This window comes from Engystomops pustulosus, chromosome 1 (genome assembly GCF_040894005.1).
Source record: "Engystomops pustulosus chromosome 1, aEngPut4.maternal, whole genome shotgun sequence".
Taxonomy (NCBI): domain Eukaryota; kingdom Metazoa; phylum Chordata; class Amphibia; order Anura; family Leptodactylidae; genus Engystomops; species Engystomops pustulosus.
The window spans coordinates 208,973,481-208,992,489 of NC_092411.1; the positions used below are offsets into that span (position 1 = coordinate 208,973,481).

A 19,009-nucleotide genomic window follows, 5' to 3' on the forward strand; every position below is an offset into this window, starting at 1 on the left:
AATAAGGGTTTTTGCTGCCTGTTTAAAAATGTAGGCCTGTGGTGTCAAAGAACCTGAGATCAATGTGTCTTTAGAAGCGGAAGAGAAGTAAGTACACTTTTTAATGGAAAAGTATTTATCGGAATGGAGCATTTTAACAATCTTTTTGGGGGAGCTTTGTGTTTGCTTAGCAAAAGAACATATATATATATATGTATACTGTATATATGTAGGTATATATATATATATACATTAGCAGTAGATTCAGTAGATCAGTAGATTGTGACCCTTTCCTTTAAGCATCAGACCTCACCAATCTGATATCTGACATCTGACTTACTTCCAATTACTAAACGTTATCCTCTACAATCTATTCTTTAAGCAGCAGCCAGAATGGTCTATCAATCCCGATGCTCCACGGTTGCCTCTACTCTTTGACAGTCACTGCACAGGAAGCCCATCACCATCCGTATTCAATTCAAATTAATCATCCTCATCCATAAAACCCTGCACAGTGCTGCACCTCCCTACCTCTCTCCCCTCATGTCAGTCTATCGCCCATCCCGCGCTGATCCTGATCTTGATCCTCCAGTGATCTAAGATTTTTTTCTTCCTTAATTTGAACCTTCCAACTCATGTCTCCTGGACTTCTCCTGAACTGCACCTATTTTCTGGATTGCACTACATCGATCTTTCGGGCTTACCAATACAAAGGCTTCTCTGCAGACTAATGCACCTTGGTTTCTTGGCATATCAATAGCCACTAGTGACTGGTTCACTCAGCATTATTTATTTACTTTATCGCCTAAAGAATGGCAGGACACAGAAGTCACCTCCTGTGTCACCCCTTTATCCTTATAGATTGTATACTCTGGCGAGCAAAGCCCTTAATCTGATTGTTTCATCTGATTATCTTCTTAGGCTGTAATATCTTGTTTCATTTGTATATGTACCCCATGAGCTGCATAGCCAGCGGAATATGTTGATAATAATCATTATTATTTTTAATATTATTATTATTATCTTACCTATTCTGAGGATAGGTCATCAACATCTAAAATGGCCTATGGATCATAAAACTCCTTATACAAGTTTTTTTTCTATATATTTTCCCATTCAAGTATCTTCTTTTATTGAGCCTTTTTAGTTGAGTTTCAATATAATAACTAAATCTTATCTTTTTACTCAACATCATAACCCATGCATCTGATAAATTATCTGGAAAATATGTTCTCCATTATTTTCTATAATAATGTGAATGGACGAATTTTAATGGCATTTTAACATCACATACATTAATTAAGCTTGTTCTGATAAACGAGGGACATGAAAATACATGTTTTATTTTCATCGTTTCTACAGTAAAAATGGGTTTATTTCCTGAAGCATTCACAATCCATAAGAAAGGAGAGTTAATATTCATTCTTTTACAAAAACAACTTTTTCACTAACAGAACTGAGTATTGCTTGCAGTCACCCAACCAGTGAATAGAGATGATTAATGTAATGTCTTTGGAGAGCTGATGATGAGGGTATATGCCCAAGGGTACATTTTCTTCTCTTTTCCTATCTGTCTGCATTGTACACATTTGAATAGCCTCCCAGGACACATCTGTCATGAACAGGAAATTTCATCGCCCCTTAACATTTTGGAGCAGGAACCAAATTAGATTTGAAAAGATGCAAATACATTCTGCCACTTAATTTTAATATTGCTATGCTGAGCTATCAGATCTGCAGAATGAGACAAATTACAGAACCAGTGTTCACATTCCTCTCCAGTAATAGACAAACATAAGAAGCTCTTCCCTATTGCCATAGGCTCCACTTGTACCACAGGACCTTTCTATCAGCCAGTTATATGTGTTAGTCTTTCTTCCAAGATTCTTCCCAACACAACATGCACACATTTCCTATTTACCATTATTTTCTTCTAAATAAATGATTGACGAGAACTGATACATTGCGGGGAGGTTAAAAGAGATTACATAAGGCTGGCTCCTTTCGTTGCTCCACACTTTTACAGTAGCTTGCACAAATGTTTACAGGTCACTAGAGTAAGCTAAAATCCCTGGCCAGCAATTTTCCAATTAATTTTCCTTTGTGTATGCAATATCTGCAAATTGAGTCATTACTTTCTTATGCCCTCAAGAGTTTCCTTTTCTAGTACTAAAAACTAAAAACAGCGGCACCTATTCTTTAAGAGTAGAAAGTAATGAAAACATACTAATATTGTAACGTTCATGCCAAAACGTTGCACTATCTGCAGTTGGCAGAATAGATGGCGTTAATTTGTGTGTGAACTGTGGCTTAGTGTTTGTGTTTGGATTTACTGAGCCACAACCTGCTCCTTGCATTTCTGCCATACCCAGCAAGGGTTACTAGCCTGATGGACAGTTTCCCCAGTTTGCTGCTGGAGACGTGTCCGGGAACTGCTTTATATACCTTGGTTGTAACGGGTGGCGATTTCAGTCACTGTTGCCTTTCTATCAGCTCGAACCAGTCTGCCCATTCTCCTCTGACCTCTGGCATCAACAAGGCATTTCCGCCCACAGAACTGCCGCTCAATGGATGCTTTTTCTTTTTCGGACCATTCTCTGTAAACCCTAGAGATGGTTGTGCGTGAAAATCCCAGTAGATCAGCAGTTTCTGAAATACTCAGACCAGCCCTTCTGGCACCAACATCCATGCCACGTTCAAAGGCACTCAAATCACCTTTCTTCCCCATACTGATGCTCGGTTTGAACTGCAGGAGATTGTCTTGACCATGTCTACATGCCTAAATGCACTGAGTTGCCGCCATGTGATTGGCTGATTAGAAATTAAGTGTTAACGAGCAGTTGGACAGGTGTACCTAATAAAATGGCCGGTAAGTGTATCTTTCAATATACCCTTAGATAAATGGGGAGATCGAACAGCTTCACAATGTTTTGCTCCTTGCTACATTCTGTCTAATATAACAAGTAACAAACCATTCAAGTGCTCATCATTAACTAGAAATAGTTATAGTAGACAACACAATGAAGTGTAACACAAGCAACCTACAGGTTCTAAAAAAACTTTGGATAAGGGGCCATGCCACATGTTACACAGCTTAGTGTCAGATTTCTCCACACTATAATTTAACTTGGGTCTAAGATCAGGTCTCGGTGCTGATATTTCCAAAAATGTCTTTGATTCGCTCATAAACATCTATAAATGTGAAAAAATATGTTAAATTAAAACTTTTATACAAATCATGCTAAGCTATCTACTATGCAATATAAAGGACCTTTTACCATCACCGCCTTGAAAACCTTTTCACCTCCACAGAAACCACTTTATTAATATATTCCCATTGTATATTCATTCAGGAACCTTTCTGTGCTTAAGTCTGTCTGCAAATCCTTTTGCCCAAAAGAGTTTCTAAGCTTTACATCTATCCTTTCTCAGATGCACTTCCCCTTTTGACTTAAAATTCTAATGAACACCTTCTATTGAATGCAAATGAATCTTTTCTAGAATAAATGAAAGTAAGAGCCAACGATATAATGGGTCCACTGATAATTTATTCATTGATACAACCTGATGAGACCATGTGCAGGACAAATACCCGGTACTGGAACACCTACAGACTTGAATAGAATTTTGTGTAACGTTTGCTTAAATATATATATTAGATTTTTTGGCAATTTAAAGTTACACTTTTTAATAAAAGTATTGTTTACATTTTTAATGTTCAGTATTTGATTTTACTTTGATCAAATATAACTTTTCTAAATGGCAAAGGATTATTTATTTTTTATTGATGCCATTTTTGGGACCATAAGACTTTTGATCACCTTTTATTAAAATGTATGCATTGTAAAAAGGGTAAAAAATGTTTTACATTTTTACATTTTCATTACTGTATTTCTAGACCCCCTTAGGATATTTGAACACTAGAGGGTTACTGAATCTGTAAAAGAGCCTGCAGATGGCAAGCTCCTTTACAGATTCAGATAAGACACGCACTGGACTTTCAGTGATGTCATGGGGGGCACAGGCATGTGGTGCCGTCATTTAAAAGCTGCCATCAAATTTGATTGTGGCACTTAAGGGTGGCATTTAAGGGGTTTACACCCTCAACTATATTTCTAGACACCCTTAGGATATTTGAACACAAGGGTGGTCACTGGATCTGTAAAAGAGCCTGCAGATGGCAAGTTCTTTTACAGATGCAGTTTAGACAGGCACTGGACCACCATCAAATTTGATTGCGCCAATTAAGACGTTTACTCCGGCGACATGTGACACAGATACGCCTCATGTCTGGTGTTAAACTACTAGCACTCTCAGCTAGGGTGTTGAGTGTCCTTTCTAGAATTCACTCTTTTATTTGAAATCTTTCCCTTCTACCCAGCAATAAATCACCTCCAAAGTCTTGTGAACAAAAGCTGAAAGTCATATTTGCCTTAGATGATTCAAGTTTAGATGCTGCGGAGAGTGTCACCTCTATCTTTGGTTCTACAGTACCAAAAAAAACACCTTTGGTGTCATAATAAATGCAATCACTTAAATTGATCACACTGAGATACCAGAAAACCATATGAAGTCACCAATTAGATAGAAAAAACATATGAATAAGCCAAGCCAACAAAAAATTCTTTGATATACGGCACACTTACACATACATCAACTACATATCATTCACTCTTATACCAGGAGTAAAGGGCAAACATTACCAGCTTAAGGGCCTAAAAGATTAGTTATGCAAAGTTTATTCAATTCATATATTCTGCTGTTAGCACAAAACTATGACAAGGGTTAGATCTCACCTTATTATCTGCTGTAGGCATGACTGTACATAGAAGGTTAGCTCTCACCTTATCCTGGAAGTAGATAAAGTCTTGAAAAAGAGGGTTCGGTCTTCCATAACCCATAACATTATCTAGCTGATCCCTGATTAAGAAGACCTACTGCCATTTGTTTCCCGCTCTAACAAGGGCAGTACACTAGGGACTGTGTACTAGCCTGTCCTTCGAAGAGTGCCCCTCCCTTCAGCATCACAGATATCGGGATCCAAGAGCAGATTATCCCAGTGTTTATAGATCACCTCTTTTGCCTTATTAGCACCATTGTTGAAAGCAGTTATTAGCCTCATAAGACCATCATCATTTGTCGTGGCTTTTTGTATCCAAGAACTGATTTAAATGAAAGACGAATCAATAAAACTGACTACAATTTTATTTGACCCAATACACCCATAGCAGCAACATTCTATGGCCTACCAAAGGTCCACAAGGGCCCCAACCCTCTAAAGTGTGGGCTCTAGACCCTCTAATAGTATTGGGGGTAAATAATCTTACCCAAAAAGTGGGGATTTATTTAGTGTATTACATCCATTTGTTACAGCTCATCATATACTAAAGACACCTCTAATATATTGAGACATCTTCAGGGTCTAATTCTAGAGGAAGTAAGTCTGTCAGGTAGCATTGAAGTGGAAGCACTTTATTTGTTATTCCCTCACCAAGCTTTGCATTAAGCGGTAATACATTTCATTACGTGTGAGGTTAAGACACAAAGGCTATCCAGACTGGGTATTGAGAAAGACTTTTCCATTTGCTATCCTCCAAGACAGAAGGCAGTTATTGGTCCAAAAACCCAAAACAAATCATGACGGTCTTAAAAGACTAATAACTAATTTCAGCAATGATGCAATAAGGCAAAAGAGGTGATCTGTAAACACTAGCATAATCTGCTTATGGATTGAAATATTCTTAATGCTGTGAGCAAGAAACCTTCTATAATTTATAGGAGGGGGTCGCTTTTTGAAGGACAGGCTGATACACAGTCATTTTGTTCTGCACAAAAATACAACCTGGTTTGACGGTTGTAGCATACAGGGTACATTCCATTGCTGTGGCTGTGTGGCATGCCCCTCCATACATTTATGTTCAATGTGACAGAAGAAACCTTTACCATCAGATTGTTTATTAACTGTAAATCTCCGGGTATTGTGTACAGGGAAATTTGCATCTGTGGCCTGGAACACGTCGGGAAAACTATACACAGATTCAGCATCATATCAAATACAAGAATCTCATCATTAGCCTTTTGGTTTTGGGAGCTATAGAAGTGTATACTCAAACATTTTAAAATGGCAAAACATTTATAGGTTTTATAGATAGAAGCTTATATGTTTCTTTTTTACATTGTTATCACATTTATTTGTATTCATTTTGATATTTTGGTTTAATTCATGATTAAAAACAAATGACACAACATTCAGCCAAGAGAAGAACAATCCATTTCTACTAATAAACCATGTTGGGATAATTACTATAATTAGGCAAAATATGACACTGAAAAGATGTAGACAAATCTTTATCCAATCATGTGAAAACACATGCCAACGGCTAAATATTCCAGTATTAGAGAATTGAAAATATGTACATCCATCTTTAACCAAAAATAACCCAGGAAAGGGTTAGTGACTTTGTTTCTAAAGCGGATTCAGTCAAATATCAAAAATACCTGCCAACAGAGTCTGCAAGTTTGAAAGGTAGATCCCATGGTGGTGGACTTTCCAAATTATTTTTTTACTGTACAGTATATAGTCAATACTCATCATGTTCAACATGGGATAAGCTTTAAATACTTACTGGATTGAGAACAAGTGTGAAAAAAAGCTCCCCTCCTTGTATGCTTCTGTCAAGTTCAATTGAACCTCCGGGGTACTCCTTATAGAAAATAGTATGTGTGAACAGGCCACATGTTTGCCGAGGAAGAACCTAAAAAAAATCTATATTTAATAAATATAATCAAATCTTACATTATATCTAAAATAGCTTAAACTATGAACAACTATGACCAATAATTAAAGATAAAGAGAAATACAAACTATTTTTATTTAATGGATACCATTGTATTGTTCTCATTCACTAATACACAAAGTATTGATTATATTAGACTATATTAGATCATACATATGTATTCATTAAAGGGGTATTCCAGGAATAAACATAATTCATATACAAATGCGTACTCAAAATATAAGCTAATGTGTAATTAGTTGTTATTTAAAAATTTTCCTCCCCTTAGCAGAAAATGCTGGTGACATAGACTGTAATGGAGAATTAAAATGCTACTGGCCCTTTAATCAGTCCGTTAATTTCCTCCGCGCGGTCCGTTGCAGAGCAGACACAGGACAGAAGATGGCCGCTGGTCACATGTCCACATCACATGTCCTGCACCTGCCTGGGCAGGTCATGTGATCAGCACTATGTTTGGCTGTAGTCGGTTGGTTGCAGTGCATCCAGTATGGCCAGTGTTGTGGTGATGGCAGTTACACATCATTACTATGGTAACAGAGCAAGAAAGTCTGTTATATCATCACTGGGAGCAGAGGATAAGAGGGAGGAGGAGTTACTGAGAACTAAAGCATCATGGAACTTGTAGTTTCCAGTGGCAGCCATCTTAGTGATAACTCCACCTACTTTAGAGAGGCCATAAAATTTGTAAATCATAAAATCAAACTATTTAAGCTCCGTTTTGTGGCTAATGACATTGAGTATTGTTGTAATCATTTATTTATATCATCATGGGTTTTTGTGTCAGACGTTCATATTCCCGGAATACCCCTTTAAAGGCTACAATAAATGTCCATATTTTTATGCAATAGCTTTGGGAAAAATAAGTTACAGTAAGTTGCATACGTATTCATACCTTTTAAACTTTTTCTTATTGTTAAAGGAAACACATGGGTGCAACTCTTCTAAACCAAGCACATTTGCTGGGGCATCCCCCTTAGGAACTGGTCAAATCCTATTGTTGATTCTAATATCTGCTAATTATTCATGCCTTCATTTGGCATTTCTCCACACCTCCTCTGTCCCATCCCAGAGATCAGAATGAAGGTGCGAATAATTAGCTGACGATTGTGCCAGAAGGAGCTTCTGTGACCCAGCCAGGAGCCCCTAAAGCTAGCTATTGATGTCATCAATCCCAGAGTTTCAGGAGACGGTGCAGGGAAAATAGAAACATTTTTTTTTTAATTTAACAAAATAAGATACAATAGGAGATTTTAATCAAAATATATATATTTTATAGGACTGGAGCAACATCGATTCAGGCTGAATAGATTTGGACATGAACCAAATATTTTAATAAATATGGCTAAAATTCTATGAACTGCATATTTTACAATTCAGTTATCTATAATTAATGCCAAATATTTAAATGTATTTTATTGATATTTTCTGTGATAGAGAAGACAAAGTATCAAGTATATGTAAAATGTAAAGATGCTGAAAATGTCATTTCTATGTATCCAGCCTCAGTGAATCTATGGTGAAACTAGAATTTTAGTCCACTTGCAAAATAGTTCTGGATTAGTCAGATGGGTGGTGAACATGTGACACAGCTACACAGTGAAACACAGTGGGGATGGTGTGTTCAGGATGATGTGTAGTGTAGACACACATAGGAAGATATTTATCATGGCCTTGGTGCCACGTCAGTGGCATAGAAGCCATAAAATAATTGCAAATGCTAGCTTGTTGCTAGCACTTGCAATTATTTTCTCCAATCCACCACCTTCATGACAGTTAGGCTACATTCACACGAACGTATGGGGGACGTATATACGGCCGACGTATATACGGCCGATATACGTCCCCCATACACTCCTATGGGTGCACGGCACCCTACGGGAGCGGTACGGTGCCGCACACGTGCGGCACCGTACCGTTCCGTACCCGGGAGAAAGATAGGACCTGTCCTATCTTTCCCCGTAATACGGCGCCGTGCGCCATAGGTTGCTATGGAGAGGGGCGGGGGTGAGCTGCGCTCACCTCCTCCTCCTCTCCCCGTACACTGCCGTTGCCCGCTACGGTACGGTACGGGCGGGCAACGGCAGTGTGAATATAGCCTTACTGTCCCAACATCTGTGCACTCACTGCAGCCGGTGAATTTTCACATGCAGGGCCGGGCATAGAAATAAACGCTATGCAGGACCCCGCCCAATACATCAAGTGGCTGAAACCTCTTGATGAATCGTGCTGCGCAAGAGCAGCGGCGGTGCTATCATATGCTGGCTTTCTTCTTGCCACTCTTCCATACAGATCAGATTTCTGGATTATACAACTAATAGTCGTCCTGTGTATAGATTCTCCCACTGAGCTATAGATCATTGCAGCTGCTCCAGAGTGGACCTCTTGTCTGCTTCTCCTTTTCTGGTCAGTTTAGGGGGAGAGCCATGTGATAGTCGGTTAGCAGTTGGGCCATACTCCTTACTGTTACAGATAGTGGATCAAACATTGCTCCATCACAAGTTAAGAGCTTGTGCTATTTTTTTTACATCTTTAAACTAATTCTGCAGTAAAGTTTTATACAATTTTATTGTTGGGCTTTCTGGTGTGTTCATTGGGTTTCATGATTTCATGAGGGTTTGTTCACAAATGTTCTCTAACATCCCTCTGAGACCTTCACAAAACAGTAGTAGTCACACAAGTATAAAATACGTACGGATGTACTCTATTTACTAATAAGGTGACGTATAAAGTCAGTTGGTCACATTGTATTTTACTTAGGAATATCAGAGTTCAGAACTCACTGAATGGGGTTTTGCTGCAGAGTTCTGGCATTGTGAACCATACCCAGGACTGTAGCTCTTGAGGTTGTGCTAGCTTGCTCTGCAGAGTTAGTTCCTTTGGAGTTGTACATTCTGTAGATAGATTGGTGATTGCATCTTATTTCTGAGGTTGTTTATTGTTTATTCTGATTTATTGCTCTGCTACATTTTTGCCTAATGATTCTGTGCATTAGCATTATTTTGGATTTAACCCAGTTATTCTGACTACACTAGTGTCTGTTTATTTCTCTCTCTCTGTTTGTTAATCTTATGAGCATATACTCAGAGTAGACACTCTCATCCAGTTGTCCTGTGCCAGTAAGCGCAGTGCTGGCAAGTGTGCAAGGATTGTGGGTTAATATAGGTCATGCAACTCTTTCTCTGTCTTGAGGAGTATAGAAGGCAGTACTTTCTGCTGAAGACAAAACTTCCAATGTACAGTGGACATCGGACCATACTATTGGTGCAGCCTATGTATCCTCATGTGGGCGCAAAAGACACTGTCATGCAACTCTCTGTGAAAATTGTAAATGAATAACTGAGCTAATAAAATTCATGGCTAACACTTTTTTTAAAGAGCTCGAAAAAGAGGCAACACTTTATTGAATTACTGTTAATCTCATGCCATTAAATAGTGTTGTAGAACATCTGTGAGAGGATACAGCTGCCACATGTTAACCTGACATCATTGGAGTCAACATCTTATTATTATTTATTTTATATACTGATAAACCATATAGAATAGGTTACATTATGTTGTAACTACATGTGGTTTTATGTAATCTTTTATTTAGGTTGGCTAGTTTGCTTAGGGTCCAAATTCCTAGATAGTAGACTAAGCCTGAAGAGAAAGCTGCATCAGTTATATGGCAGATGAGGAAGGAACTACTGACATTCAAGGGGACAGCTAATGATGATGATGTTGTCCTGATGAAGTAGTGGCTATATTATTATTATTATTATTATTATTATGCACATCCCTCTGGTATATTAACATTTGGACACTGGATTTTTGCTGACATATTAACGCAACTTTTGACAATTCTTCATGGCTAACAATATCAAATTCCTATATAAAAAAAAATCGAGGTACCGGTATTTACAGTACAGGCGGTCCCCTACTTAAGGACACCCGACTTACAGACAACCCATAGTTACAGACGGACCCCTCTGCCCACTGTGACCTCTGGTGAAGCTCTCTGGATGCTTTACTATAGTCCCAGACTGCAATGATCAGCTGTAAGGTGTCTGTAATGAAGCTTTATTGATAATTCTTGGTCCAATTACACCAAAAATTTTGAAACTCCAATTGTCACTGGGGCAAAAGAAAAAAAATTGTCTAGAACTTCCATTATAAAATATACAATTTCGACTTACATACAAATTCAACTTAAGAACAAACCTCCAGACCCTATCTTGTATGTAACCCGGGGACTGCCTGTATACAATACCTGTCTTACAAAGGTTAAGTAAGAGAACCAAAATAGGCACGGACAATACAGTTTAAAACATAGTACAATTAGCTACAACTAGTTATGTTGAGATCTGTAAAAACATATCATCAGAACAAGCAGTTTATAGTTTACAATAAAGCTATTGCACAAATTCTTTGATGAGAGAAATGCCAGAGAAAGGGTAAAACAATATTTCCAGCTACTTAACAATTTATAAAATGGATGTGATAATGGATATTCTACCTTTAACCACACATAGGCTGCAAAGTTCATTGGACAAAGATATAAACCTGACTAAGTGAAATGTTCACTTATTAAGAATAATTGCACTCAAAATAATGGAGGTCATCAGACAAAGCTAGTGAAAGTTTCTTTTATTGTCTCTATATTTCTTCTCTCTTCCTTTTGGTCAAGTATTCTATAGATATGTCTCAACAATGCAATTTAAATAAAACATGTCCATTTAACAGGAAGGAGTCTTTTCTTTTGGAGTCTAGTAAAACGTGTATCCACATGGAGTTTTCAGTTTTGGCATGAAATAAAACAGTAAACGATATCTAGTCGCTGCTGTTTAGTTATGATGTCAACATATTATATAATAATGGGGGTCATCTTATGCCACTAGATTGTAGTTAAAGAATTGTAATTACTTTGAGTAAAGCCACCGTGTAAGATTTTGTTACTTTACAAGTTATTTTCCCTAATACCATAATACCTAATATCCTAGGGTGTAATGTCATGAAAAGCCTCAGCCCTACTATTAAGGCTACTCCAATGCCTATGGGAACCAAATCACCATATCACAATATCCACTGCACCTGCACTGAAGGAAATCCAAATTCAGGAATACTCCAATAGGCTTCACAGTGATCAATTGAGCCCCGGATAACTCACATTAGGCCCAATTAATGTTTAGAAGTCTTCTAAGATAGGTTTCAGGAAACTGTTTCCAGAGGTCTCACCACATGGAAGGTTAGGTGGCTCATAATACACACCTCAACTGCTTAAGAACCTCATAATACACACCTAAGTTGCAGCAGAGTATCGTTATACACACCACAGCTACTAGCAAACCTCATGATACACACCTAGGCTGCTACAGAGCATCATTATACATACATTAACTTCTGCAGAACATCATAATTCATACCTCATCTACTGCCAAACCTCATAACACACACTTAAGCTTCTGCAAAACCTCATAATATGTACCTTTGCTTCTTCAGAACATCACAATGCACATATCACACACCTCAGCTAATGCTGAGCCTTATAATACGGACGTCAGCTACTACTGAACTCATGATAGCTGCTGCAGAGCGTCATTATTCATTCCTCAGCTACTACCAAACCTCATAATACACACCTAAGCTGCTGCAGAACCTCATAATATACACCTTAAGCTTCTGCATAACATACAGCTTGAAACTGTAAAATAGAATTCAGATTAAGTGAAATTGACATAAAAACCCACGATAGTGATATTTTCTTATAGACTTGGTTATTACATGTTTTACTGTGCACTTCAAATGACACAACCACTTTATTATTTGAATCAGTGCAACCATAAAAAGGACAAAGTTTTATTATGTTTTGAATAAAGAGTTTTTATTATGTTTTGTTTAAAATTGAGCAGACCAGAGTTTGTGTCGGGAATTTGTGTGTGTTCAGTGCAACCTGGATATATTACCGGACTGGCAGCCGTGCAGCTAATTCGCAAATTGACGCCACTAGCTATTAGCCATGGCTGTGATTTTACCTTGGCAAAACGTTCTGCAGTTACAGCGTTCTCCAAAGGAATAGATTTTTTTTTTTAAACTTCATATGAATTTAAAACTAGTAGTAATTAATAAGACAGTCTCAAAAATATCATTTATTTAAGGAAATAGGAAAATGATCCTGCTATCCCGCCACATTTTATTCAATCCCCCAGAATACCACTTTTTAGTGCAATTTTGATTGGTTTAAAGGTTGCAAAGTAGAGATAGATTGTTGCACAAGTATTACATTGAAAACCTGAAAGATACAATTATTCTGTGAAAACAAAATATCAAAATAATAGCACTTATGTCTGAATGACTGATGGTTTAGAAAAATTTCTATCGTTAAAAAAGAAACTGAGTGGTGTTCCATTAACAATCTTTCTACCTTTTTCAGAAAATTATTGATAATTGCCTGTTGTACAAGTTAAAAAGTATCCTTGTCAATTATTTCCTAACAATTTAGTTTGTTATATGAATAATGTGTCCCATACTCCATTTTTAGTTCATGCACCAATATGTACCAGGTAACCTGTCATGCCTTCTATAAAGCATTTTATATCATATACACTGTACTGCATTAAAAGACTAACTCAGGCACACAGGCACTTCCTGTCATTAAAAAGACTAGCTCAGAGACAGGCACTTCCTGCAGACCATGACTAAGAGCAAGGTGTAAGTGCTAGAAACGCATAGGTCCGCCTTTTATTGGGATGTATACCAATTTTATCTGCATGTTTTAATAAATATTTTCCCACTTTTTTTATATCAAAATTGGAGTGCTGGAAAGAAGTCTTTTTTCCAAATCTTTATACCAGAGCTGACTGTGTATGCTATAGGTGAGATAACAGAGCTGGAGTAATTCATTGGCCCATATTTATTAAAGCCCCTGCACAAGTTTTTTGTCTGACTTTTTTTCAGTGCAAACTGCTTTCACATGTATTTATAAAGTTTCCATGACACATTTGTGTTGCGGCTGAGCTATACCAGATGCAACACAAAATTCTGCACTGAAAAGGTCATTCCAGTTCACAGTCGGACCATGCACAACATTTATTATTCAGTGCTTTACAGAATTGTGTTTCATGCTCTATGTTAAAGGTGTGCCCAAAAACAGTTGGTGCACTCTCCAGTGCAGGGTGCCCAAGATTCAAGAAGAACCTTAATTAATTAATGCATCTTGTCTACCCTGCACACTACACAGGCAAACTGCACCTAGAGCAGTTTCCACTGTTTTTGATAAAGGTGGGACATTGTGTCTTATATCCATCTCATGACTTTGATCTCTCATCTCTCTTTATGTGTCAGATACTAGTAGAATGTTCAGAAGCTAAATAATAGTGTAGATAAACCCTGTACCCTGATAATGTAAGCACATTGTCAGCTCACAACATCTCATAGCAATCATGTTGAGAGTCCCCACCCATACTGGGATTTTACAATGGCCATCACAGAGTTATAGGGGCTAAAGCAGCAATAAAACCGAAAAAAATGTAAAGTATGGAGGTTAAAAATGATCTTTATTGTGTAAGCATCACTAGGGGATTAAAATTTGAGAAAATTCTTTCATGGGCAGGCCCCTTTAAAAAAGACCCCGACCCGCTCAACCCTATTCATTACTTATCTCACCTGTATGGTGTTTAGGGTGCTAGTTGGTTGGGCCGCCTTACCCATAATGACACTAGTTGATTTTATGTACATTTTAGTACTTTTAATTGGCTTTAATCTTGTGTCTTGTGTGGTTTTGTAACTTATATTTATTATTTGATATGTAATAAAGTATCTATTGCTATGTATTGAGCATGGCATGTTCATAAAGGGGAGTATTATAATATTCTGCCTTGCTTGTTGGCTGTTTTTGTGTGACTTTTTAGGTGCATGGCAGTGATGTGCACATTGTTGGTGCAAGCGTAAATTGCAGTAGAATGCACCTCAAACTTTGCACAGCAGCGGCTCTCGTCTCACATTAGTTGAGTGTGTCTGAAAAGGTAAAATGTTGCTGCCTTGTACCTGAAAAAATGCAAAAAGCCAACAATCCAGGATAGTATTGTATTTCACCACTGCACTGATAGCATATTATGTACCAATGTACTGTACCTACCTCTCTTTCTTCATCTCAGTCTACCAATCTGCCAGTGATCTAAGAGTGTTCTCTTCATCAATCCGAACCTCTCACTCATATCTCCAGGACTTCTCCTTAGGTGCACCAAATATCTGGAATACCCTACCTCGTACTATCAGACTAATATCTAACTGTGATAAAATATAGAAATATACATGCACAAGGGGAGGGGTTACATGCCATATTTTGTCTTGTTTACCAGTGCATCAATATCCCTTACTTCCCCCTAGCCTAATCTTGATAAAAATAATCATTTCTCTGGAAGGCACTTCAAAGACTGGAGAGGGGCTCTGGCTCTGTAGGGGGTAGCCATCAACTAACACCTTCATAGTCCTGGTGACTACAAGCCTTCCTTAGAGTTCGCTCCACTTTTAGACAAAGGAAAATACCAACTCACAAGTTGGTATTACCAATATGTCAGTTATGGTCAGTTATTGGATTGTTGTCATCCATCCCAGACCAAGGACATTTGCATATTTCGAATACCTGTGTCTTAATTTGTTCTAGCAGCCTTGGACACAGAGATATGGATAATTGTCAACGAGAGCAAAGTAAGTGGTTCATGTCTGTTCTCAATGGGGGACATGTATCTATTTCTGCTAGTTAAATTGTCTAATTTTTGTGACATTTATAGTTTTTGCAACTTTTCACTGCAACTTTTTTAAGTACACCTTTGTCTGCACCTCATGCAGTGTACCTTATCTATCTTTATTTTCCAGATATTCCATGCAATTTTTCACTAATGTATCACTTTTTTTGGCAACTTTTTGGCGCAAATCTGCACCTGGCCCAGATTTGAGACATTTGCAACAAAAAGTCTCAAAAAGAAGCTAAAATTTGTGCCTGTGGGGATAGGCAAAACTGAACATGCATCATGTAACATGTATGTAAGAAAAAAGACAGGCTCATACATCCATAAGGTGCAAAAAAGACCTTCCAAATGTCTCAATTATACACCAAAGACAAAGAAAATTGTGATACATGTCCCCCAATCTAATCCATGGATTCATCTGGATCCAACAAGACCAGAATCTTGACCCTATGACTTCTCATTTAAAAGCTAGAACTTCTCCAAGGTCCTGGATCTGATTCAAGGTAGGAAGGTTCCTAGAGCGCTCCCATGGATGTGAAGGGGTATGTCTACCCCTAATATAATCAGGACGCCGCTTGAGTCCATTGTTCTTTATCTTACCATCTAAGGCGGGATGAATCATAAAGTGCCGGCATCCATCTCCATTTACCAGCACAAGGTAACTAACTTACTGGTTGCTATTACCTGTAGTCATACAATACTGTATGGTTTGTCTAGGTGATCCCTTAAGGCAATTCAATATATAATGTAACTTGAATTGCAGTTTTATCTTGATATGTATGTATCCCCAAGTCTGTGTTTCGGTTATATACATGCCTCTGGGTTGGTTCCTGAACTGATATAATCCTGTTATGGATCAGGCTTGTATCAAACGAGAAGCTGGTGGCAGAACCATGCTGATAAGGCTCTTTTTCACGAAGGCTAGTGAAAGGGGTCATTTATCCATTCAAGTGAATTTAGGAATTGTGTATAAAGAGAGCAAAACGAAAAAGAAAAGTAATTTACCTTGTATTTGCGTCTATGGTCTATCCATGCACACCCCATTTGTTTACTGGCCAAGCTGCCCACCATGCCCACCCATCCACTGTCCTAGTGCTGTATCAGGCTGTATCTCTCAAACAACCCCTTTAAGTGGAGAATATTGGATTCTGTTGGGTCAATAATTTACCTATGTTTGTCGATGATGTGCTTGAGAATGCATTGGTTAAATTCAGTAAACAAGGTATAATTCGACTGCTAGACAGCGCCTCTCTCAAGGAATGAAGTTTTACATGGTTTGAATTGCTGAAACATTCTTGGTTTCTTTAGTTTAAAACCAAAAAGTTCTCCTAGCCTCTATGTCCTTTCAAATAATACATTGGTATGGAGTTGGGAAGCAGATATTGCTGAGTAAGCTGTCCTCACCTTCTTCATCTTTTGTAATTCTAGTACTGTGCTATCCTTTCACCTGTGCCTACTTCAGGGAATTCTTAGCTGGTAGTCATGGAAGTGTACTTTTCCATAGTAGTCACAGATTACATATAGTCACATTACACATTATCCTTCCAAAATATGCATACTTTCAGAAATTTCTTTTTCTAATTGAATTTCATCTGCAGCAAGAGGGCTGTGCCAATAAACTCAATAGAGTAGATGTATGACAGAAGTACTGCACATGTTACACAAATTATACCAAGTTCAATTCCACCAGATTGAAGCAAACTATCAGAGACCTCCTTCTGAGAACTGATGCATTTTAGTGCTTTCTATGCCATCAGCATACAGTACAGCAGGCATCTGGTTAGCTTTACGAGGTGCAGGGGATACTGGGATACTGATCTAGCAGAATTAGAAGAACACTAGAACAACTGCCTGCTTAGATTCCTGCTAAAACATGCAGAACAATGGCAGAATTATGCAGTCTATATCATAAACTTCAGTTTTCAATATAAAAAGTCTGTGTTCGGTCAAAAAAATACTAAATATTGCTGGGAATCATTTGCTGAGAAGGACCATATACAGCAAAATAAAATAGACAGTCATGTTGGTAGGATGGGTTAACAATGAATATTATTGCACAAATATGTCTTCTTTGACACATCCATCTATATCTCCCCTCACTGTGTCAAACCTCATATGAGAGAGAGTGGTAAGGGACAGAAGATTCACATTTCATGGTGGTTTCTTACTATTCCCATAACTGTACACTTAGCATAGTTTGTATGGTGGCTGTCATCAGGGGTGAACCAAGGAGCACAGTGCCAGATGGCCGGCGGGGGGCAGGAGCACAGTTCCTGCGGCGGTCGGGACGCTGTGCCAAACTGAGGGCTGAAATGCAGTGCCGCCAGGGGGCGGGAGTACAGTGCCGCCCCTTCATCCCGCAGGAAGCACGCCACCTAAGGCGAGATACGCAACTCTTCTCATGGTAGGTGCGCCCTTGGCTGTCATAAGATGCTTCAAACAGCTGATCATTGGGGTGTAGGTGTCAGACTACGGAAACAATTGGGTCAGCATTCACTGTTCAGTTAAAACGGGGAATTTCTCTTTTTTGTTGGACCAGGATAGACAGCACTAAAATTATACAGGCATAAGAATATAATGTTCCATCCAATGCATTTCAGACCTATTAAGGTCCTTAGTCAGACCTATTAAGATTTATGACTAAGGACCTTAATAGGTCTGAAACTAAAACTGTTCTCTCATCACTTTTCACTCCTTCTGCCTGATGCATCTCATGCCACCCTTTGTGGCTCATTAGCATCATGTTAAAAGTTGATTTTAGATGGTAGGAGTCCTAGATCTATGAGTAAGTACCCCTGGCTCATCATGGTTGGGTTTTGATAGTAGAAATATAGATGTTTATATTGAACTCATTTTCAGATTTTTTAGTGCATCACATTTTTCAGAACAGTCTATAAAGTTTTGTGTCTATAAAGTCATGCTCATAAGGTAGATTTTTAAACTATTCTGCCTTTCACTTCTCCCAGACAAAGAGTATAAAGGAGCTTTGGCCGCCACAGTAAATTATACAAAACAAATGCAGTGTTATATTGGGTGACGCCGTTTTTATCTGGAAATTAAAGGAGTTTGTGTTTAGAGCAAGCCATGTTATTATGTTCATCCTGACACTGGCAGAGAAATTGGAAACTAAAAGCAGATACAATAGGGCACATTTATCAAGAACTATGTGCAGTTTGCTGCAATTCATGATTTGTGGGGCCCAGTCTTCATGAATATGGCACGTTCTGCCCTCCTCCGACAAAGAGCACCAAGGTGGGTGTGGCCTCCTCGGGCTGAAACCATCAGCACCTCCCCATGCTTTCTCTGTATGCAGCAGTCATGTCATGTGACCATGGTGACAGAGGCATTTTGCAGACAGAGAAAGACTCTGGTGACGATGTTACATTAGCCTTTTTGGGTTCTTATTTCCCTCCTTCCACATGCCATATCTTTTTGTTTTTTTGTCTGTGTACAGAGCTGTTTGAGGGCTTGTTATTTGTGAGACAAACTACTTTCTAGTGACACCAT

The 19,009-nt window shown here is 38.3% G+C and overlaps 1 protein-coding gene across 1 annotated transcript in view; it reads right to left on the minus strand.

Moving 5' to 3' along the window:
- LOC140071620 (bifunctional heparan sulfate N-deacetylase/N-sulfotransferase 3-like) overlaps nucleotides 1-19,009 on the minus strand; it is a 215,078-nt gene that overhangs the window by 63,864 nt on the left and 132,205 nt on the right. The window contains exon 6 of the mRNA XM_072119202.1: nucleotides 6,606-6,734. Within this exon, the coding sequence (XP_071975303.1) occupies nucleotides 6,606-6,734 (129 nt within the window). The remainder of the gene's footprint in view (nucleotides 1-6,605; nucleotides 6,735-19,009) is intronic.